The sequence below is a fragment of the Argopecten irradians genome, chromosome 3, assembly GCF_041381155.1.
Source record: "Argopecten irradians isolate NY chromosome 3, Ai_NY, whole genome shotgun sequence".
Classification (NCBI taxonomy): domain Eukaryota; kingdom Metazoa; phylum Mollusca; class Bivalvia; order Pectinida; family Pectinidae; genus Argopecten; species Argopecten irradians.
The window spans coordinates 10,883,724-10,908,703 of NC_091136.1; the positions used below are offsets into that span (position 1 = coordinate 10,883,724).

Genomic DNA, 24,980 nt, shown 5'->3' on the forward strand with positions numbered 1-24,980 from the left:
TTTCCAGTCATTGCCCACCAGACGAGTCTGATGGCCGTTTCCTTTCCAGTTCATTACTCGTTTCCTTGCCATAAAGAAGAACCTGATGGCCGTTGTTTTTTTTCAATTCGGTAATCGTTTCCTTGGCTACAGTAGAACCTGATGGCCGTTTCTTTTCCAGTTCAGTACTCATTTCCCTGTCCTACAGAAGAACCTGATGACCGTTTCTTTCCAGTTCAGTACTCGCTTCCTTGCCCATCAGACAAACCTGATGGCCGTTTATTTTCCAGTTTAGTACTCGTTTCCTTGGCCTACAGAAGAACCTGATGGTCATTTCTTTTCCAGTGCAGTATCCGTTTCCTTGTCCAACAAACGAACCTGATGGCCGTCTTTTCCAGTTATCGCCAAATAGACGAACCTGGTGGTCGTTTCCTTTCCAGTTCAGTACTCGTTTCCTTACCATAAAGAAGAACCTGATTGCCGTTTTTACCAGTACAGTTCTCGTTCCCTTGCCTACAGAAGAACCTGATGGTCGTTTCTTTTCCAGTTCAGTACTCGTTTCCTTGTTATAAAGAAGAAATTGATGGATTTTTCTTTCCAATTCAGTACTCGTTTCCTTGCCCTAAAGAAGAACCTGATGGCCATTGTTTTTTCAATTCGGTACTCGTTTCCTTGCCTACTGAAGAACCTGATGGCAGTTTCTTTTCCAGTTCATCATTCGTTTCCTTGTCCTATAGAAGAACTTGACCGTTTCTTGACAGTTCAGTAATCGTTTCCTTGCCCAACAGAAGAACCTGATGGCCGTTTCTTTCCGATTCAGTACTCGTTTCCTTACCCTAAAGAACCTGATGGCCGTTGTTTTTTTCAATTCGGTACTCGTTTCCTTGTCCTACAGAAGAACCTGATGACCGTTTCTTGACATATCAGTACTTGTTTCCTTGCCCAACAGAAGAACTTGATGGCCGTTTCTTTCCAGTTCAGTACTCGTTTCCTTGCCCAACAGACGTACCTGATGGTCGTTTATTTCCAGTCATTGCCCAACAGACGAAACTGATGGTCGTTTCCTTTCCAGTTCATTACCCTTAGTTTCCTTACCCTAAAGAAGAACCTGATGGCCGTTGTTTTTTTAATTCGGTAATCGTTTCCTTGCCTACAGTAGAACCTAATGGCCGTTTCTTTTCCAGTTCAGTACTTGTTTCCTTGTCCTACAGAAGAACCTGATGGCCGTTTCTTTCCAGTTCAGTACTAGTTTCCTTGCCCATCAGATAAACCTGATGGCCGTTTAATTTTCCAGTTTAGTACTCGTTTCCTTGGCCTACAGAAGAACCTGATGGTCATTTCTTTTCCAGTTCAGTATCCGTTTCCTTGCCCAACAAACGAACCTGATGGCTTTTCCTTTCCAGTTATCGCCAAATAGACGAACCTGATGGCCGTTTCCTTTCCAGTTCAGTACTCGTTTCCTTGCCATAAAGAAGAACCTGATGGCCGTTTTTTCCCAGTTCAGTACTCGTTCCCTTGCCTACAGAAGAACCTGATGGTCGTTACTTTTCCAGTTCAGTACTCGTTTCCTTGTCCTACAGAAGAACTGGATGGCCGTTTCTTTCAAATTCAGTACTCGTTTCCTTGCCCTAAAGAACTTGATGGCCGTTTCTTTCCAATTTGGTACTCGTTCCCTTGCCTACAGAAGAACCTGATGGCCGTTGATGGTCGTTACTTTTCCAGTTCAGTACTCGTTTCCTTGTCCTACAGAAGAACCAGATGACCGTTTCTTGACAGTTCAGTAATTGTTTCCTTGCCCAACAGAAGAACTTGATGGCCGTTTCTTTCCAGTTCAGTACTCTTTTCCTTGCCCAACAAACGCACCTGATGGCCGTTTCTTTTCCAGTTCAGTACTTGTTTCCTTGCCCAACCGAACAACCTGATGGTCGTTTCTTTTCCAGTTCAGTACTCGTTTCCTTGCCCAACAGACAAACCTGATGGCCGTTTCTGTACCAGTTCAGTGTTTGTTCGTTTCCTCGTCTAACAGACAATCGTTCTGATGGTTGTTTCTTTTCCAGTTGAGTATTTGTTCGGTTCCTTGACTATCACACGAACCTGAGGGTTGTTTCTTTTCTAGTTCACTATTTGTGCCACAAAATGACTGCTTCGTGTTCACGGTGTGAACTAGTTTGAAAGAATGATAATAATTTGAAAGCATAGCAATTTTTGGTTAAAGTTTGCAAAAGTGTGACTATGTAGAAGGCTAAAAATTGTTCAATATTTATAATGTGTGATTATTTGAAAGCATGGCAAAGGTTGATTCCTATTAAAATTTCATAGTGAATATAACAATACATTTTACTAATATAACATATTTATTCAACAATTTTTAAATTCGTTACACGAAAAGTTAAAGTAAAACAAAGACCTATACCACCAAAAGTGATCTACGTAATGCCATAATGTTGGTTAACTAGTATTTTCATCTCGCCATCAAAATAATTGTCCATTTATATATCAAAATTTAGGAAATTCAAATTTGGCAAAATTCAAAATTTTTGTTTCATATCCAAAACGCAAATATTTCATTCCAAAACTTAACTTTCTGTAAAAAAGTTTATAGTTCATATCTGGTAGGCAGTAATTTACATACTTATAGAAAATATTGAAATACACACAATTAAACCACATATCGATTTTAGTCCAGCAATTTCAACCAGACTCCCTTCACTTACAATACAGTACCTAATACTCTGTATCAATGAGAATGTTTAACATTCCTTAATTCTTACTCGTAATGAATAACAACTGGGATATATCAAATACCCAACAATAAATAGACCTCCTCCAAACACCCAATGGGACAGTTTAATAATATAGTATAGATAAGAAACATATGAACACCTTAGTACAAAGATATTTCTTTAGTGTATAATCCTGCTATTACCTTATGAATCCATCATGTTTTTTTACTATTTTGAAAGTGTGTTGTTACCATTGTAACATTAAGAAATGTAATTTTTTTTAAATTACTAAAGGGCAAATAAGCATGCCTTTTTCACCAATACATTTTTTTTCACCAATACATTTCAAATTTTTAAATATGCTAATACTGATATTTATTGATAATTTTTTTCGAAGTTATATGATACAAAATATAGTGGTGTTAAACTAGAATGAAACTTGATGAAACTCATCACTATGTTTTAATTGTTGCCACCTAAGATTTGCAGAACTGAAAACTTTCAAAACTTCCTTCATAAATTCTGATACAAGGTAAGCAGTCATACAAATTACTGACATCTATATAACACAGACTTATTATACATACAGTAATGAGGAAATAAATGTCTGTTGGCATAGCTAAATATTCTGGTGATGAATACAGCGTAAGCATAATGTGATGGAGACATCAACAAATACATTAAATTATACACACATAAAAGGCAACACACACTCTTCCTTACAAAGGAGACCAATTACTTGCAATTAATCTTCCATTCTTCATACCAGTTTATCTTATATTCTTTGGAAATCTACCAATTTATCTTCCATTCTTCATACCAATTTATCTTCCATTCTTTGGAAATCTACCAATTTATCTTCCATTCTTCATACCAATTTATCTTCCATTCTTAGGAAATCAACAAATTTATCTTCCATTCTTTGGAAATAACATGTATTCCTTTCTCTCCCTTTCACTATGTCCTTGCAAATTGTTATCTATTTAAATTTTTTAATTCTTAATCTCATGATGATAAAAAATATTTGTAGAAAGAGTTGTTCCTTCTTTGAAAATTAACTGCTTAAGTCCAGATTGCAACATGAAATACACGTGTTTACACATTATCCGAGGATTTCATACAAGACATTTACACAGGTAGTATTACTTTGTGTACTGCTTCATCTCACAGCATCATCCATGGGAATCCATTGTGAAAATGTCCCCCATATAAATAATCAGACTAGCATCAACCAAATACAGCCTACCTAGACCTGGTTCCAGTAGTTTACAAATCTTGATTTCTTAGCGTCTTATAGCAGCCTGGCTTGGATGGGCTGGACTGTAGTTCACCCTCAGATGGTGATCCTTCATCTGCGTGGTTCGTGGCCTGCATGGCGACGTAACCGAGCATCTCAAGATTATAAGACATTTCCTTATTGTTCTCCTGGCCTTGGTTATCATAAACCACTTTAACATCATGTACCTTGTCTAGTGTCCTACCCTCTGATGGAATGTTGATGGTTTCAGACAGAGGCTGGATTGGTGAGGACACAGCAGTGTTAGAAAGGACTGCATAATCACCAGATATAATTCTGATATCGGTTACGGTGGTGGCTGACGGTGAGTCAGTGTCTGTTGATTTTGAATCATTTACATTGATTGGTAGAGCAATAAATTTCACAGAGCTTTCACCTTCCCTTGTAGTTGGTGAAGCATTTCCAGCATCCGTTTCCATAGTAACCTCATAACTTTCCTCAATGGTTTCAGTATCCTGTGTTTCCATGGAAACAGGATCTGTTTGCTCTTGTTGGGCTGATCCAGCAGCATGTGACGATGAGGCGGGAGGTTGTTTGTCTGGTGTCGGGGACCTGCCCTCTTCTTGTTCTGTCAGCTGTATACTCTCATAGCGAACAGTTTGGAGCCTCATATACCCATCCTCATGTAACTTGTATCTGTCAACATAGTAGAATATGTATTGATACTAAACTCAACATTGGGAGCCAAACTTACCTGATACTGTAAACCAAAGTTCTTAAACGACTACATAAGTTGTCAATTTCCATTTCAAAGCAAAGTAGAGGGGAGGGGGGGGGGAGGGGTAACAGAATACTATGCTTCACCATTAAATAAACATCTGCTAACATGAGCTTTTACTCCATTAGTCTATATATTACATGTGTGATTTCATTTTTTTCCCTAATTTTAGTTTAGTTTGATTGGTTTAATGTCCCATTAACAGATTTATTAGTGAGGGAAAGCCAGAGTACTGGGAGAAAAACCACTGTTCAGCAGTCAGTACCTGGCAACTGCTCCAGATAGGATTTGAACTTGTGACCCAGAGGTGGAAGGGCTTGTAGTAATATGTTGAAACATCTAGCTTTTAAGCACTCAGCCACTGCAGTGCTAAACTTCAAATCTACATCAATAGGGGAAAAAACATGTTTCCTGATGGGATTTTGATATTGGCCATAGTATACAGACATTCTGACCATGGTGCACGTGCCATAGAAGTAGGCACCTAATTCAGCAATATCTATATACAGATATATTGTTTAAGCTCTCCAGATACTAGTGTGTTGATCTGGAATTTGACTTAATGAGCTGAAGCCTCTTTTTACCTGAACCGAGAGTGACCTGACGGCCAGCGAAATTTGTGTCGTTTCTTCAGGTGGACAGTCAACTTTGACCCTCGGCTAAATACAGACTTGCATACATGGCAGGCATACTTCTGTACATCCATTTCCTAAACATAGAAACAAATCAATTCATTACATATTTCATATTGAACAAGTTGTTACTTAAAGGCCATATCAGTTACCTTTTTGTTTATGCTCCTTAGACATCTGTAGACATAATTGATGTATTTATATATAAAGGAACAAGGTCTGTGAGTCATGAGAACTTGTAAACGTACCTGGTGTGTGCGTTTGAAGTGGTTAGACAGACTACTGTAGGTACGAGCACCGTAGTCACAGTTGGGGAAGTGACATTGAAAAGGCACCTCCATGGTGTGGCTCTCCATGTGTTTCCTTAAATCTGCAGAAGTCTTACAACTGAAACACATAAAATCATATAAAGTAAGTAATGTACAAACCTACCACAAATATCGTGAACTTCTAGGGAGTGTTGTTTAAGTTCAGACTAAATTTGAAAGATGCAGAGATGAAGACTACAGCATCTAGCAATAATTTCTTCTAATGATACTTCTTGCCTCGGCTTTTAACCATATATTCTAGTTTTGACCCTTGAAATTGACTCCTTTTTTAGCCTTAAGACTTAAACTTGTAGCAGAGACGATTAACCTTAATTTTTTGTGCTAACCTTCGAGATAAATTTCTGGTTTATACCATTATCCTGTAATTCACCTGTATTTCTAGTGTTGACATTTGACCTGTATTTCTAGTGTTGACTTTTGACCTGACTGACCTGTATTTCTAGTGTTGACTTTTGACCTGACTGACCTGTATTTCTTGTGTTGACATTTGACCTATATTTCTTGTGTTGACTTTTCTAATGTTTTGTTTCTGACCTATATATTTCTATGGTACCTGACTTACCTAGCTTCCGATCTATATATTTCTATAGTACCTGACTTACCTAGCTTCTGATCTATATATTTCTATGATACTTGACTTACCTAGCTTCTGACCTATATATTTCTATGATACTTGACTTACCTAGCTTCTGACCTATATATTTCTATGATACTGAGACTTACCTAGCTTCTGACCTATATATTTCTATATACTAGACTTACCTAGCTTCTGACCTATATATTTCTATGATACTGACTTACCTAGCTTCTGACCTATATATTTCTATGATACCTGACTTACCTAGCTTCTGACCTATATATTTCTATGATACCTGACTTACCTAGCTTCTGACCTATATATTTCTATGATACCTGACTTACCTAGCTTCTGACCTATATATTTCTATGATACCTGACTTACCTAGCTTCTGACCTATATATTTCTATGATACCTGACTTACCTAGCTTCTGACCTATATATTTCTATGATACCTGACTTACCTAGCTTCTGACCTATATATTTCTATGATACCTGACTTACCTAGCTTCTGACCTATATATTTCTATGATACCTGACTTACCTAGCTTCTGACCTATATATTTCTATGATACCTGACTTACCTAGCTTCTGACCTATATATTTCTATGATACCTGACTTACCTAGCTTCTGACCTATATATTTCTATGATACCTGACTTACCTAGCTTCTGACCTATATATTTCTATGATACCTGACTTACCTAGCTTCTGACCTATATATTTCTATGATACCTGACTTACCTAGCTTCTGACCTATATATTTCTATGATACCTGACTTATCTTCTTACCTATTTCTTCTGACCCTATATATTTCTATGATACCTGACTTACCTAGCTTCTGACCTATATATTTCTATGATACCTGACTTACCTAGCTTCTGACCTATATATTTCTATGATATGACTTACCTAGCTTCTGACCTATATATTTCTATGATACCTGACTTACCTAGCTTCTGACCTATATATTTCTATGATACCTGACTTACCTAGCTTCTGACCTATATATTTCTATGATACCTGACTTACCTAGCTTCTGACCTATATATTTCTATGATACCTGACTTACCTAGCTTCTGACCTATATATTTCTATGATACCTGACTTACCTAGCTTCTGACCTATATATTTCTATGATACCTGACTTACCTAACTTCTGACCTATATATTTCTATGATACCTGATACTTGACTGACCTATATATTTCTATGATACCTGACTTACCTAGCTTCTGACCTATATATTTCTATGATACCTGACTTACCTAGCTTCTGACCTATATATTTCTATGATACCTGACTTACCTAGCTTCTGACCTATATATTTCTATGATACCTGACTTACCTAGCTTCTGACCTATATATTTCTATGATACCTGACTTACCTAGCTTCTGACCTATATATTTCTATGATACCTGACTTACCTAGCTTCTGACCTATATATTTCTATGATACCTGCCTGACCTATATATGTCTATCTATGGTACCTGACTGACCAATATATTTCTATGATATCTGACTAACCTTGCGTCTGACCTATATATTTCTATCAGGTTTGACTTACCTGTGTTCACAATGTTGACACTTAAAGGGTTTGTCGTTGGTGTGTCTGTATCGTAAGTGTGACTTCAGTCCAGAGGGGGTTGGACAGGTCATCTCGCAGCAGGGACACTTGTACTGGTTTACTGTCGACAGATGTAATGTTACAGTATAGGGTTGTTTGATGTACAAAATGTTTAAGGTAACTAAATTAACGAGTTGTTTCCATTAATCACAAACGATTACTGATGTCAATGATAATGTAAATCAACTGAATTTGAGAAACATTTCTTTTTCTTATATAGAGTAAAACAGTTACCGTGGTGACGAACATGGTCCCGTAGTAACCTCTCTGTTGAATACCGCTTGTTACAGTGGGAACATTGGTAACATTGGACTGAAAACACAACATAAAGTATCATCAATACACAAAGTGGAATGCTTTAAGTATCAAATGTAAAGCTGGAAGACTACAGATTTGGTCAATCATCGAGGAAAAGAAATGTTGGTAAGCTGTAGCTATGAGATGCAAACCAGAACCAAATTGACCAGGACTTTTCACAAAGTAACCTTGACCTCTGACCCGATATCCCTGACAAATATGGTCAGACAATACTTGTATAATCCAAAATAACTGCTAAATACAGTCATCAAAATATTCAACAACAAAAAATGTAAAACTTTGCCATGCACATTTTACCTGTGATTTTGACCCCTGTCCATTTATATCAGTCACACCTTTGCTAACTTTGATTAATTTTGCTTCATTAGGTCAAAGAAAAACATAACATTGAATTTATTTTGATACTGTGACCTTGACCACAACCTTAAATCAATCATTCTGAATGGGCTATACAGTAAAAGCAAATGTTATATTAATTTCTAACCAGATAAAAACATATAGATTTATGTGTACATATTAACCTGCACAGCTTCATATATTGTACTCATTATAAGCTGGTCATAGGTGCAAGTGAGCTTGTTATCTAGCACACATGTATTATACTCAGTAACCAGTACAAAGTTGTTGTATGATCAAAATGAAATAAACTTATCTTTAGCCTATACAGTTATATTAAACTTATTAACCTATACTAGAGTCAGGGATCAATCTAGCTCTGATTTATTACGTAACCGTTTATGGGTAAATTTCCCCTCAAGGCACGAATTCCCCTCAGGCCTAAAATTCCCCTGAAGATTTGAAAATTCCCCATTTGAAGCTAAAAAATGACCGCTTTTGTAACACAATTTCCCCTGTGACTTACTTTTCATTATTTTTTTAAGACATTTGTTTGCAAATTTCTTCATATTTATCATATAGCTATTGCATATTTTATGATAAACTCATATTTTTCATTATTGAGCTTAAGATCTTGCTTTACTTAATGTAAAAATAAAGCTAATTGTTTTACAGTATTTTTTCGTCAAAATGAATATAATTTTGGCCCAAAATAAGAAGATTCAAATTCCCCTATATTTCGCCAAATTTTTCCCCTATTTTGAAAAAGGGCAGTTTCCCCATAAACCTAGATTGGTCCCTGTAAGAGACATATGTGTTGTACCCATTAACCTGTCCATGTTAGGTGTATTTATTAACCTGTCCAGGTGAGGTATACTCATTAACCTGTCCATGTTAGGTGTATTTATTAACCTGTCCAGGTGAGGTATACCCATTAACCTGTCCAGGTGAGTTGTACCCATTAACCTGTCCAGGTGAGGTATACCCATTAACCTGTCCAGGTGAGTTGTACCCATTAACCTGTCCAGGTGAGGTATACTCATTAACTTGTCAAGGTGAGATATACTCATTATCCTGTCCAGGTATGTTGTACCCATTAACCTGTCCAGGTGAGGTGTACTCATTAACCTGTCCAGGTGAGATATACTCATTAACCTGTCCAGGTGAGTTGTACTCATTAACCTGTATAGATTAGGTGTACCCATTAACCTGTCCAGGTGAGATGTACCCATTAAGCTGTCCAGGTGAGATGTACTCATTCTGTCCAGGTGAGATATACTCATTAACCTGTCCAGGTGAGTTGTACCCATTAACCTGTCAAGATGAGGTGTACTCATTAACCTATCAAGGTGAGGTGTATCCATTAACCTATCCAGGTGAGATATATTCATTAACCTGTCCAGGTGAGTTGTACCCATTAGCCTATCCAGGTGAGATATACTCATTAGCCTGTCCAGGTGAGTTGTACCCATTAACCTGTCCAGGTGAGATATACTCATTAACCTGTCCAGGTGAGTTGTACCCATTAACCTGTCCAGGTGAGATATACTCATTAACCTGTCCAGGTGAGTTGTACCCATTAACCTGTCCAGGTGAGTTGTACCCATTAACCTGTCAAGGTGAGTTGTACACATTAACCTGTCCAGGTGAGATGTTCTAATTAACCTGTCCAGGTGAGTTATACCCATTAACCTATCCAGGTTAGGTGTACTCATTAACCTGCCTATGTGAGTTGTACTCATTTACCTGACCAGGTTAGGTGTACTCATTAACCTGTCCAGGTTAAGTCATTAAGCTGTCCATGAGAGTTGTACTCATTAACCTGTCCAGGTGAGGTGTTCTAATTAACCTGTCCAGGTGAGGTGTACTCATTAACCTGTCCAGGTGAGGTGTATACCTCATCTTAACCTGTCCATGTGAATGTCTAATTAACCTGTCCAGGTGAGTTATACCCATTAACCTATCCATGTGAGGTGTACTCATTAACCTGTGTATGTGAGTTGTACTCATTAACCTGACCAGGTTAGGTTGTACTCATTAACCTGTCCAGGTGAGATGTACTCATTAACCTATCCAGGTGAGGTGTACTCATTAACCTGTGTCCAGGTTACTCATTAACCTGTCCAGGTGAGATGTCATTAACCTGTCCAGGTAGTGTACTCATTAACCTATCCAGGTTAGGTGTACTCATTAACCTGTCCATGTGAGTTGTACTCATTAACCTGACCAGGTTAGGTGTACTCATTAACCTGTCCAGGTTAGGTGTCATTAACCTGTCCAGGTGAGGTGTACTCGTTAACCTGTCCAGGTTGAGGTGTACTCATTAACCTGTCCAGGTGAGATATACTCATTAACCTGTCCATGTGAGTTGTACTCATTTAACCTGACCAGGTTAGGTGTACTCATAACCTGTCCATGTAGGTTAGGTGTACTCATTAACCTGTCCAGGTGAGGTGTACTCATTAACCTGTCCATGTGAGTCTACTCATTTACCTGACCAGGTTAGGTGTACTCATCAACCTGTCCAGGTTAGGTGTACTCATTAACCTGTCCAGGTGAGGTGTACTCATTAACCTGTCCATGTGAGTTGTACTCATTTACCTGACCAGGTTAGGTGTACTCATTAACCTGTCCAGGTGAGGTGTACTCATTAACCTGTCCAGGTGAGTTGTACTCATTAACCAGTGTCTACTTGTGAGTTTGTACTCATTTACCTGACCAGGTTAGGTGTACTCGTTGACTTGTCCAGGTTATGTGTACTCATTAACTTATCCAGGTGAGTTGTACTCATTTACCTGACCAGGTGAAGTGTACTTTTTATCAGTGACCTATATAGCTAGGTGGCCGACTAACAGGGTTGCTTTACTGATAAGTTGTGTGGGCTGTATGCATGCAGTAATCTCTGACCATCTGGTTACTACTAAACTCAGTGACAATGCCAAGTACATTTCCACTTGGTTAGAGTCTCTGATAACTTGTAAAACACACTGTAAATCAATAAGTCTTAATACAAAGCAATAATGATTGACACTACATAATTATGGTAGGTTGATGTTTATCTTCTGGTAAAGATGCTACTTATACGTATACACTGCTTTCATAAACAAGACTAGACAAATTTGTATTTTTCTTCAGTTACAAAACTTACTTAATTTACACCATTATCACCAATGAAAAGTTTTGAGTTTCTTATTTTGCTTGCAGATAAAAATATCAAAAAATAACAAAAGGCCCAATTTTTTTTTTTTTTTTTTTTTTTTTAGTAAATCTGTTATTTAGTAATTAGTGATTAAAAAATCACAAAGACAATTTGACCCCACCATTTTTGTTAAATTTTGAATCCCAATCATATAATGATGCTATAGATACCATACAAATATGCTATTCAATACCAAGTTTCAGAGAGAAAGTAATCAATATGAAAATAGAAGCCTAATTAACATTTTTGGCCCCGTGCCTAAGGCCCCAGGGGGTCAGCCCTATCATTTTTACAATTTTGAATCCCCTACCTATAAAGATGATACCATTGCATTATGAGTGCTATAAAATGCTTAGCTGCAGAGAAGTTGTTAATATGGTAACAGCCAAATTGATCCCTTTTGACCCCACCCTTCTGCCTACCGGGGGTCAGCCCCATCATTTGTACAATTTTGAATCCTCACCCTATGAGGATGCTACTAATGCATTATGAATGCTCTCCCACACTTTGTTTCAGAGAAGAAGTTGTTTAAATGAAAATAGCCAAATTGACACCTTTTGACCTCGCCCCTCAGGCCCCAAGGGGGTCAGCCCCATCATTTGTACAATTTTGAATCCCCATCCCATATGGATGCAAATATTGAATTATGAGTGCTCTCCCATGCATGCTCAGTTGCAGAGAAGAAATCGTTTATAAAGAAATAGCCAAATTGACCCCTTTTGACCCAACCCCTCAGGCCCACTGGGGGTTCAGCCCCATCATTTGTACAATTTTGAATCCCCATCCTATAAGGATGCTACCATTGCATTATGAGTGCTATCGAACCCTTGGTTTCAGAATATAAGTCGTTTATATGGAAATAGCCAAATTGACTCCTTTTGACCCCCCGCCACTCAGGCCCCAGGGGGTCAGCCCCATCATTTATACAATTTTCAGTCAGTAACCCATAAGGATGCTACCAGTCAAATTTTGTTGAATTCCAACCAGCGGTTATGGAGAAGGAGTCGATTGTTGATGGACGCCAGACGCCGGACGTCGGATGCCGCGGTATCCCATAAGTTCACCTTGGTGCTTCAGACCAGGTGAGCTAATAAATTGTGTCCCCATAAAAAAATCTATGTCCCATATGAAACGAAATACTGATTGTGCATGTATGTGAAGGTGTGCGAGTGTGTATATGATGAGGTTTGTGAGGCTTGTGTGGGTGTGATCTGTAAACCTTAGTACTATTGTGAAGTGCGAGTGGTAAAGATACTTATACACATATAGGGGTGTTGGCAATATAATTATATATAGTACGTGAATCAATGTACCCCACCCACCTAATCCCTATCTCTCGCTCTCTCCTTTTCCTTTTCATCTACAGGTATGTATGAGTAGTGCGAGTGTCGATGCAAGTACCTGAATGAGTGAGACTTGAGTGTGAGTATGGATGGTAGAGTAGAATGCAGTTGTCTGATATAGATTTCCATTTTGTGTTGTTTTTTTTTTTAAATAGAAAAAAAAAAAAAATTTGTACCTGTATAGTTTTTATCAATTGATATAAGATGTTTTGATGTGAATGATCATAGCTAAGTATTTTATGATGATGAATCTTTATCATGATGTTACAGATGATGATGATGATGATAATGATGATGACTAATGTTTAAAAAATGATGATGATGATGATTCATGATCTACGACAACATGATGGTATGATGATGATTTATGATGATATCAAGATGAAGATGATGATGACTGATTATATGATGGTGATGGATGATGATGATGATGATGATATGATTGTGATAATGATTCTGTTGATGATTGATGATGATGATGATGATGATTGTGATGATGATGATGATGATGATGATGATGATGATGATGATGATGATGATGATGATGATGATGATGATGATGATGATGATGATGGAGGATGATGATGATATCATGATGATGATGATAATGATGAAGATGACATGATGATGATGATGATATCATGTATTGTTTGTGTTCAATATTGATGTAGATATCTATTTGTGAGGATAATTATTGTTTTGTAAGGATGATTGATGATGTGAATGATGGGAATTAATTGATGAGGATGAGGACGATGATGTGTGAATGAGATATTATGTATCAATGAAATTGGAAAAAAAAATAAAAATTGTGTCCCCATAAAAAAATCTATGTCCCATATGAAACGAAGTACTGATTGTGCATCCATTAAAAATAAAACAAGTTTAATATTTCAAATTATATTGTGTAAATCAAACATGCATTTGCATGAGTAAACACCAATTTTTGTTCAAATGATGAGTATCATTTATGATGTGTTGGCGGTGGAGCATGCACTATTGACACTTTTTCCCCTACAGATATGAGAATGTAAATCCAATTGTTAACAATATTATGATGAAATAAATTACAAATTATACAAAAATGCTGTTCTTGAAATTTGTTTATAACATTCCCCCTTCTTTACTTCAGAATTTCATCAGGAATGAAAAAACAATGGTTCATAATTCAGAGACTTCTCTGTCAACTACTCTAAATACAATCAAAACTAGTTACACATTCTCATCAGTTATAAAGGAAGGTACATAAACTGAAGTGACATCTGAGCAATTTGCCACAAGTTTAACCCTTAACCATAAAAAGAGACTAAGGTCACAATCATAGATTTGAAAACATGTGAAAGTCCCATTTCTCCACTGTAACCACTACTGGCCCAGTATAATGACCCTTGAGCTGTAGATAGATGGACAGTGAACTCTCATGATCAGTACAGATCATAGGTGTAAAAGGCCACAGAAGGTATCTTCAAACGGTCATATCAAGGCATTGTTTTGTAAATAAAATAATTTGTTTACCTTCTTCAGACAATAGGTAAATGTTATAGGTATGGTCCAATTTCGAAACTACAGTAATTTTTGCACAAATTTGACCTTTATGTTGTTGACATTGGATACTGCAGGTATATTTTCATGATCACCATACTATCAATCAGTTAAAAGAAAGTGGGACTTCAATATTTTTGGCAATTATTTGATCATTGTCCTTCCAGTCAAGGTCACAGTGCACAGCACATTAATGGCATTAGGAGGATGCAGCCTTTTCACCATACATGTATTTTGGTTCAGAAGTATTAGCTTATAGAAATGATATCATAGTTGCCATGTTAAGAACTTCCAAGGGTAAGATGAAAAGGAAGAAGCATAAATACTGAAATAGGTCTGTATTTAAAGATGCTCCACCGCTGACAAATGGTGTTTTTCCACTATCTAAAACAGGAGCAGATGATTTAGTATTTTTCGTCAGTTACAAAAGTACTTACTTTTACACCATTGACAAGTTTGAGCTTCTAATTTTAATTCAAATTAAAAGTATGAAAAATAATTAATTGCATCCCGAAAAAAATTTGTGGCACTATATCCTATATGGAATGAAGTACTGATTGCACATGCACCAAAGGCAAAATGGTAAATTATTTCATATTATTTTTTGTGCTAACTAGATATTTATATACATAATTAAACACCAATTATTGTTCAAATGATGAATATCATTTATGCTCTGTCAGCGGTGGAGCATCTTTAATCCGAAGGGAAAGGGGAACATATAAGTCATTATAGTATAAAATTACTGAAATACCACTACTCATGTTTATTTGAAAAAATCTAGTATTGAGAGGCTTAGTCACAATAACATTCCTGTTATGAATAAGATAAACATTCTCACTTCTTTAATGTGTTTTTCATTGCAATTTTATGATGAAAATAATCACCAATTTTTGTTTTTCTATTTGGATCATAATAATATCTTTTTCCTTTTTCTTTCTGTACCTTATCTGAATGTTTAGTATTTATGTTCATAGAGGTTGTGGATTTTGGTACTCCGGAGTGTCCATCTGGTGATTTTCCCTTTGAATACGGCTACTTAATTTCGCGATTTCCGTTTCAAAACATTTTAAGTTCGCGGAGATATTTTTTTCGCAGATCAGACAATCATACTATTTTCATTATTTTTCACAACATAAAGTATTTATATGGTATTACATATCTGTTTTTGTGAAACAGATCATAGCTGTTTACCTGTGTTTGTAATTAGAAGGTATCTCATTCGTAAGCGTTAATCCTTATACAAACACGTACAGTACGACAGAATAGAACTCATGATATCAGACATATGAACAATGGAATCTGCCAGTAATGGCTACGATCAGTATGCTTTGAGTTGTCTTTGGGTAAACATGTCGGTATTAGTGTAGTTAAAACAAAACAAAACAACATCTACTACATGTAGCTAAAAAGGATACCATAACACAAAATTCTGAGACTTGAGATAAAAAAACTCAGGAACTGAAGTGACCCTAACTGTCCCCTTAATGAAACGAAACAAATGCACCGATAATGATTTCCGCCTGGCAGGTTATGGCAGCCGACACAAACACGGTCTCATGCGGACGGTAACGTTCTGGGATTATCAGGTTTAGTTTTACTGAACTTTGAATTATTTATTTAGTTTGAATATAGATATTTTACTTCTGAACAAAAATAATCATCTTAATGCTAACAGAACATTTTTGAACTATACAGTCATACAAATGCAAATGTATTAATAATAATTTGCGCAGATTTACTTTTGCGATTTCTAGTCCATCGCGAAATTCGCGAAAGTAAATCGCATGCAAATAAAAGTTGGTTTACAGTATTAAGAAATTCCCTAGTCCTTTCAGTATAGGTTGTCTCCAGCATATGCATCCTTGCTACGATTCAGATCACAGTTTTAATGTGTATATAGTACCTGTGTAGTGATGAGCCTATATTAGGCAAGATGATGATAAACCGGACTCCAACACATATGACCTGTCCATCAGTGTCAAGTGGTCAGTGAGCAAGCCACATTACATCATCTGTCTATAAATAATCAAACCTACACACCCAAGTGGTATATATATATAGGTCGGCAACAATATTGTAATTCACAATCTACTTAAACAATGCACATATAAGTGACTGGTTGTATTTGACGTGGTGCTGAGATCGAATTTAAACAAATGAAGCGAAAATAACCAATGGACGATGAATGCGTAGCGTCAAAACACACCGATAGAATTTCACCGCCTAGTGGAGGATAAACACCTATTTCCATCAGAATTTTACTTCCACCGTTTGAATCTCCATTAAGCATGGATATGAATGAGATACACAAATATGAACTCACATGTGTTTAAATCTCTTCTTATCAATTATCAGGCTAATTAACTAGTACTGCTGTTGAAGACGAATCAAAGTTCTGCTCATGTCGTTACTTAAGCTTCATATTTCAGTTTGAATGCTACAATAGATATCTGCAATTTCATAGTCAACTGATATCTTGTATATTACAACCAAGATGAGCTTGTCTTTTGTTTCTGTGACATTTTCATGTGATTTCTATTTTGTTTACAGTCCTATTTTGCTTTATGATAAATTTCTAGAACAGTACTGACTGAATTAATCCCTATATTTGATGATTGTTTCAGTAAAACTATACGTAGTGATGTTGATCTAAGTATTATTACAATCAATTAGTTTTGCGTCACAGGATTAACACTTCATTCATAATAACAGTGCAGTGAGTGTTTTGTTTCTACACACCGCCGTGGCGACTTTGAGAGTGGCGGTGACGTTGAGAACAGGTGTTCCTACCTCTTCAGAGATTACGCTACAACACCAATACTAACATTTCATTTAATCCCTCACTGATAAGCAAACTATCGCAAGGGCTTCAATCAACGCAACACTTTTAAATAAAAGTTATGCTTCTCTGATCTGTCAATTTGGTGCTTGTCTACATAAAGACTGATACTGTGAAAAAGTTATACATAAACCCAACTGGACATTGACAGTAATACAGCAGCACCTATAGCCTGACCTGTATCAGCCAGAGTGTTTCTTCGCCTGATCAGGAGAATCTACAGCTTGTAATCTTTGGGAGCGCAGTACAGATGTTATAGAATGTGACAACTTACACTGTCTTTTGATACAGAAAATCAGCTCTCTTTAACAGATTTTACTGATTCATTAATTAATTTACATTTTTTTTTATATATAAGACTATGCTTTAGGATAGATTTGAATGTAGTAATACTAGCGTATCACTGCATTTTTGTCCATGATGTATTTTCTTTACACTATGCTGTATCAAATCCTATATGTAAATCGAGAAACAGAAAGAGCTAAACTGGTTGCCATGGAAACTAGTGACATGACCTCAAGAGGAAACATTAACATTGTTATATATTTTGTGTTTGGTCTATACACATTAATCCAGCGTTTCCTTGGAAACATCAATTTGACAAGCAGAGCTATCGTTATGGTGATACTGAATTGCGCTTTTGTACAAATATTGACCTTTTACCTCGAGCCTGACCTCTGGGGAAGTTTGTTAATATTTGGATACTTCGCCATGGCAACAAAATGGCTGCCAAGAAGACAATTGTCAACCAGGAGAAAAGCTGTTCTAATAACTGGTAAGTTTCAACAATAATAAATTTATATATAGCAAGAAAGGAAACAAGGCACTTAAAAATCTAACAAACTTTATTTCTTCATCCAAAAGTGCAACTGTTAAATAATGAACAATGTATGAAGTTCTAGATATTGAGGGATTGTGGATGAACACATTTATAAAGGCTTATTTTCAACTTTAACCAATATCTAGTTATATAAATATCTATATTAATATTTTAATACTATCTGGACTTTAAAAAGTTTCTTTCAAAACAATTGCAAAATTGTCTATGTTTAAAAAAAATTGTTTTTAAATTTTGTCTGAAAGTTTAATTGAGCAAATTCAAGATAATCTCCAGTATATGGATACATATATCCCACATGACAACCCTGAAGGCCAGTAGTACTAAATGATTGTATATATTTATTTGGTTTGTACAGACGTCGACTAGTGTGATCGGTGCATAGTATTATCAGTGACCGAGTTACTTAGAGATAAACAAGCAAACTCCCATACCCATGTTTTGAACTTATAACCTTCTAGGTCTAGGACCTGGCGCGCAACTACTGTCCAACAAACTTTAACTCTATAATTAATTTTAATGACATTTGTGCGATAATGATATCATTGAATATTTTATCAGTAGACATTATTTGTTCTTGAGCACATAATAACAAAATTCCAGACGCCATACTTTGACCCAGTAGTATGCACTGATTAGAAATTGTTGTTGTTGTTGGTTTTTTTTTAAAATTCAAGTCAGAAAAGTTCAAAATATTCTTTAGAAGTTTTTTTTACTGTTCACATATAATATATTGTTAGCACCAGTATAATTAAATAGAGACTACTTAATGGACATTATTGTATTCTTCACGCAATAAGCTCCTCTAACCTAGATATTAATGAAGGGAGTTTAAGGGGAAGGGTCTCATTACCGAAAGTTGGCTGAAGTTTGTTCATACCCCAGAGTTAGAAATTCTGCAAATTGAAATTATTTACTAAACACCTGCAGTCAGTGAAACCAGGGGAAAAATTTACTTTCTTCATGCAATAAGCTCCTCTAACCTAGATATTAATGAAGGGATTTTAAGGGGAAGGGTCTCATTACCGAAAGTCGGCTGAAGTTTGTTCACACCTCAGAGTTAGAAAATCCGCAAATTAAAATTATTTACTAAACACCAGTCAGTGAAACCAGGAGAACAATTACTACCATTTGGTGTGATGGAGTTACTTCAACATGACCTAAAGTCCTTCAAATCATGTCGGTCATTGCAGTTGTTATTTCGGTTGGCCTTGACCTTAAGTAAAACTTCATCCTTAGTATAGTACTTATATATAGTACATATGTACTTATTTATATATAGAACTTATATCTTTAGGAGAGCTAATGTTTACAAACTGATAATAATATTTGAAACAGTTACCATATCTTACAACATTAAATACATACCTCTATAGATAATCAAAAATTTAACCTCATCAAATAAACACCATATTTCATCAATAGTCAACTTTGCTTTAATTCAATTGAATTCAATAATGTAGTATATATGGTGTGGAGAATTACAAAACTCACAAACCCACCTTTCCCCATTTATATGAATGCCTTATAATAAATAAGCACAATCCACAGGTAAGGCGAAATTGGCATGATATTTCAATTTCAAACAATTTTACTGACAATGTCAAAAGGATGAGACATCAGGCATTGTCTATATATAAATAGGCTTATATCCCAGTAAGATGTCCTAGTGACATCAATGGTATCAGTATACTTAGGCCAAAAAAAAAAATTGTCTGTTTAAGGTTACCCGACCGACTCAATTTTTTTTCCCACTTTTCTACAATTTTTTTTTTTAAAAAGTTGGGATTTTTATCTCAGACTCCAGTTCCGGCCACCACTTTAGAGTTAAAGAAACAAAAATTCCGACTGACGGACCATATTTTTTTGGCCATTGTTGTAACCCTAAACAGATATCTTTTTTTTTTGGCCATTATATACAAGTATGCCATAAATTTCTACTACAGTATATTTATACTTGTTTTAGTTCTGATTTTAAAGTTTAGTATCGGTACAATGCTATGTTTTTCAATAATCTAATTCCATGATATAACACAGGGTGTGACCGAGGAATAGGCTTCAGTTTGGCCCAACACCTTGACAGACAAGGATTCCATGTATTTGCTAGTTTCCTAAACAACAGAAGCGATGAACAGCAACAGCTAGTAAGGAGTTGTTCAGAACGACTACAAACTATACAGATGGATGTGAGCAGTGTACAGCAGGTGGAGGAAGCGGCCAATCATTTGGCTTCAGAGATCAGGTGTCAAGGTAGGTCAGCCAATCATGTGACTTCAGAAGTCAGGGGTCAAGGTAAGTCAGCCAATCATGTGGCTTCAGAGGTCAGGGGTCAAAGCAAGTCAGCTTATCATGTTGCTTCAGAGGTTAGAGTTCAAGGTGATATGTAAGTCACATAACATAAAAACAGTGATGAAGGTCATTATGTTGGTAAGTATTGCAGGGTTAAATCACATAAAGATTTGTAGCCACGGTCAGTCAAGTCTCAGTGGTAAAGGTTAGTCAAGTTTAGTTTCAAATGTAAAATGTCATAAATCATTTAATGGCTAACAATGAAGTCAAGGTAAGCCACAGAAGTCTGAGGCAGACTGTACAGTCAAAGTTCAATGGCCAAGGTTATGTCTCATGGTGGGGCATTGTACAGTATCTTATAATATATATATCTCCATTTGATTTGTGCTCAAGCCATAGCACTACTTTAAGTACACAATAATATTTTATACTCTTATAACCGGATAGAAAAAAATCAATTCATCAAAAGTTTATTTTCCTTGCCGTACCAAATTTTGAAATTCTTGAAATGCAATATTAAACCAGCTATATGGTATTACAATTGTTCTTGAATTTTTGAGGTTTAGAACATGTATCGTATTGTATTTCTGGTTATGACACAATCAGGATTGAATTTTATATTCCAGATTTAGAGTTCTGGGGAATCGTAAATAATGCTGGGATCTGCTACATTGGCAACGTGGAAATAATGGCCAGAGAGGACATGAATAAAATCATGACTATCAACTTTTTTGGTCCAATTAATGTTTGTAAAGCATTTCTTCCACTGTTGCGTCAATATCGTGGTCGTCTTATCAATGTCGCTAGTAATGCAGGTACGTAATTATTGGTGTTTTCTTATTGATCTAGTATTACAGATCAGCTAACATTTGTTAATGATTTTAGATACACTACCAGTACATCAATATCAGAATTGTCTGAGTCATTTAAGTGTATAACAAGAGGCCCATGGACCTTAACGTTCACCTGATATTTGATACAAATTAGTTATGTCATTTACTTACTTACAGATGTCTTTTGTTCACAAATTAGGAACATAGATCTAATGTTTAAACTGTTTACTTGATAGGACTGGTCCCTGTGCCGGCTAATGTATAAACTATTCACTTGATAGGGCTGGTCCCTGTGCCAGCTAATGTTTAAACTGTCCACTTGATAGGACTGGTCCCTGTGCCGGCTAATGTGTAAACTGTTCACTTGATAGGGCTGGTCCCTATGCCAGCTAATGTTTAAACTATTCACTTGATAGGACTGGTCCCTGTGCCGGCTAATGTATAAACTGTTCACTTGATAGGACTGGTCCCTGTGTCAGCTAATGTTTAAAACTGTTCACTTGATAGGACTGGTCCCTGTGCTAGCTAAAATGTTTAAACTGTTCACTTGATAGGACTGGTCCCTGTGCCGGCTAATGTATAAACTGTTTACTTGATAGGGCTGGCCCCTGTGCCTGCTAATGTTTAAACTGTTCACTTGATAGGGCTGGTCCCTGTGTCAGCTAATGTTTAAACTGTTAACTTGATAGGGCTGGTCCCTGTGTCAGCTAATGTTTAAAACTGTTCACTTGATGGGACTGGTCCCTGTGCTAGCTAAAATGTTTAAACTGTTCACTTGATAGGGCTGGTCCCTGTGCCGGCTAAAGTTTAAAACTGTTTACTTGATAGGGCTGGTCCCTGTGCCGGCTAAAGTTTAAAACTGTTCACTTGATAGGGCTGGTCCTTATGCCGGCTTATGTTTAAACTGTTTACTTGATAGGACTGGTCCCTGTGTCAGCTAATGTTTAAACTGTTCACTTGATAGAGCTGGTCCCTGTGCCGGCTAATGTTTAAAACTGTTCACTTGATAGGGCTGGTTCCTGTGATGGATAATGTTTAAAACTGTTCACCTGATAGGACTGGTCCCTGTGCCGGCTAATGTTTACACTGTTCACTTGATAGGATTGGTCCCTGTGTCAGCTAATGTTTAAACTGTTCACTTGATAGGACTGGTCCCTGTGCTAGCTAAAATGTTTAAACTGTTCACTTGATAGGGCTGGTCCCTGTACCATTGATGGGAGTGTACTGTGCCTCCAAAGCTGCACTGGCCACCATGTCAGAAGTCTGGCGGTTTGAGCTACATCGCTGGGGGATCAAGGTTGCCACGGTAATACCTAGTGGCTACAAGACCAATATAATGGCGTATGATAAAGCTGCTGTGGCTGATCGATGGTGGGAGAAAGCGAGTGACATCGTCCAACGAGACTATGGCAGGGAATGTTTCAACATTAAATTTAAACAGAAAAGTAAGCGCAAACAGGCAATAAGTATATGGTGAAAAGAGTATTTTTTGTGTGCGGTATGTTATTCAGGCACATACATATTTATTTCCACTATATGAAATGGTGACACTGGCTAGCTAACTGTGACAATTTGACTAAACTAGAAACATTATCAGAATATAATTTTGTTGGAGGACACCACACAACTTTGTCAAAATTGGAGAAAATTCAAATACTAAATAATTAAAATCTAAATAGATATTTTTTATTTCTCTTTTGTCTTCTTTTGCCCCCTTCAAATATTGTCTGAATAATCAGTGCCTTTCTTCATAAAGATCTCAACCTGTCAAATTATATCTTTTCAGACCCACAAGACATGCTGAGTGCAAACTTCTCTGAGATCCTGAACAACATAACTGACGCCCTGTTGTCTGTGTATCCCAAGTCATACTACTATAACGGCTTCCTGGCTCGATCTCTTCCCTTCCTTTACCTACATCTTCCGTCTGTTATTGGCGACCCCATAATGTCTGTTCTCACTGACTGGTTCGACTTCAAACCCAACTCAGTCACGTAACAACAATTTCTTGTAGATTCTGGATCCATGGGTACTAGTCCAAACCTAATGTATGGAGCTTGTATAAAAAGGAAGATAACTCTTTCAATTCAATTTATTTCCTGTGTCTTATTTTTGCTGACCAATACAGGACAGATATAAGTAGCTACATACCCCTCCCCATTTCATAGTAGAGGCATACCATATTTTCCGTAGTATAAGCCGCGACTTTTTTCCTTGAAAATTGGGAGTGCGGCTTATACACTAGTGCGGCTTATCTGTGGACGAAAACCAAAATATGACTATGCTTTGGCATTATTACGTCGTGATTTACATGTGAAAAAGTTTTACTCGCCAGTTTTGTAAAGTTATACATTGAACAAATCACTGTAAAAGTGTTTAAAAGATAAGATATGCAATGAAAATATATAAAGATAAAAATAATAATGTACCAGATACATGTTCAATTGTAAATTTGTTTAATTCATGGAAAATCGGCCGACTGAAGCGTGGTTGTTTACAGTCACAACACAATGGCGGACTGGTTTCGCTATCGATTTACTGCAGGATTGTTACCAAGAAATTATTAACTAAAACGTCAAAAATCAAAAAATATCAAACAAGTTAAATACATTATTTGAATATAAAGTGTGTGCAAGAAATGTTGGCAGACAGCGAAAAAACAATCTTCTGAATGACTTCTAACTTGCACACGTGTTACACACGGTCAACATGTGTATTTCTCGGAATCCTGTTTCTGTGATTTCAATGAAATAATCAGCAATCAAGTTTATACCCGTGAATTATATGTAATATAGAACATTATAGCGATGTTATTAGCATCAAACAGTCTAAAAAACATTTAATCGATCTCTGCAGCGGCAAACACCACGAGGTCATAATCCGGAAGTTTACAAAAAAAAGGCTTCGGTGAAATGCATCATGGGATATTTATTTGACAAACAGAGGAAGAACACTCTAAACGAAGTTGATTGATACAGTAACTCTTTACACAAAGAAATATTTAATACACAAAATATATCAGAAAAAAAATTTAATCCATTCCTATGCATACTGAAGAAAGTATTTTACCGGCGTACTGAAATATGAGCGAGAGTAAGCATGAACTCCAATTGCACACGTGTTACACATATGTCGGTCTACAGGGGAATTTCCTGGAATCCTGTCACCGTGATTTCAATGAAATATTAAGCAATCAAGTTTATACACGTAAATCACATGTAATTTAGAACATTATACTGAGTGTAAACATCGCACATTTATATTAAAATCATTTAATCGATCTCTGTAGCGACAAACACCACAAAATCATATCCGGAAGTTTACAAAAGTAAGGCTTCAAGAATTGCATCATGGGATGGCAAGTTGACAGAGAACACTCTAAATTTTTTAGTAAATGATTCAAGCCTTGATAATACAATAATCCTTTACACATCAATATTATTAATACGCGAAATATATCAAAATAGATATAAAATAAACTTATTTGCATACTGAAGAAAGTATTTTAACCTGCATGCTGTAATATGAGAGAGAGTAAGCGTGAATTCGTACGGCCG

At 36.4% G+C, this 24,980-nt stretch overlaps 2 protein-coding genes across 4 annotated transcripts in view; one reads left to right on the forward strand and one right to left on the reverse strand.

The window, feature by feature from the left end:
- Window positions 1-2,314: 2,314 nt before the first annotated feature.
- The window catches only part of LOC138317539 (histone H4 transcription factor-like), a 34,705-nt gene continuing 12,039 nt past the window's right edge, over window positions 2,315-24,980 (reverse strand). For all 3 annotated transcript variants that reach the window (XM_069259286.1, XM_069259287.1, XM_069259288.1), the window contains exons 6-10: window positions 8,118-8,195; window positions 7,824-7,944; window positions 5,598-5,736; window positions 5,302-5,426; window positions 2,315-4,635 (exon numbers count right to left, since the gene is read on the reverse strand). In XM_069259286.1, coding sequence (XP_069115387.1) covers window positions 3,969-4,635; window positions 5,302-5,426; window positions 5,598-5,736; window positions 7,824-7,944; window positions 8,118-8,195 — 1,130 coding nt within the window. In that variant the 3' untranslated portion in view covers window positions 2,315-3,968. The remainder of the gene's footprint in view (window positions 4,636-5,301; window positions 5,427-5,597; window positions 5,737-7,823; window positions 7,945-8,117; window positions 8,196-24,980) is intronic.
- Window positions 17,286-23,514, forward strand: LOC138317538 (D-beta-hydroxybutyrate dehydrogenase, mitochondrial-like). The gene is made up of 5 exons (XM_069259285.1): window positions 17,286-18,238; window positions 20,339-20,551; window positions 21,217-21,405; window positions 22,617-22,868; window positions 23,210-23,514. The coding sequence occupies exons 1-5, from the start codon at window positions 17,881-17,883 to the stop codon at window positions 23,419-23,421; spliced, it is 1,224 nt and encodes a 407-aa protein (XP_069115386.1). The 5' UTR covers window positions 17,286-17,880; the 3' UTR covers window positions 23,422-23,514.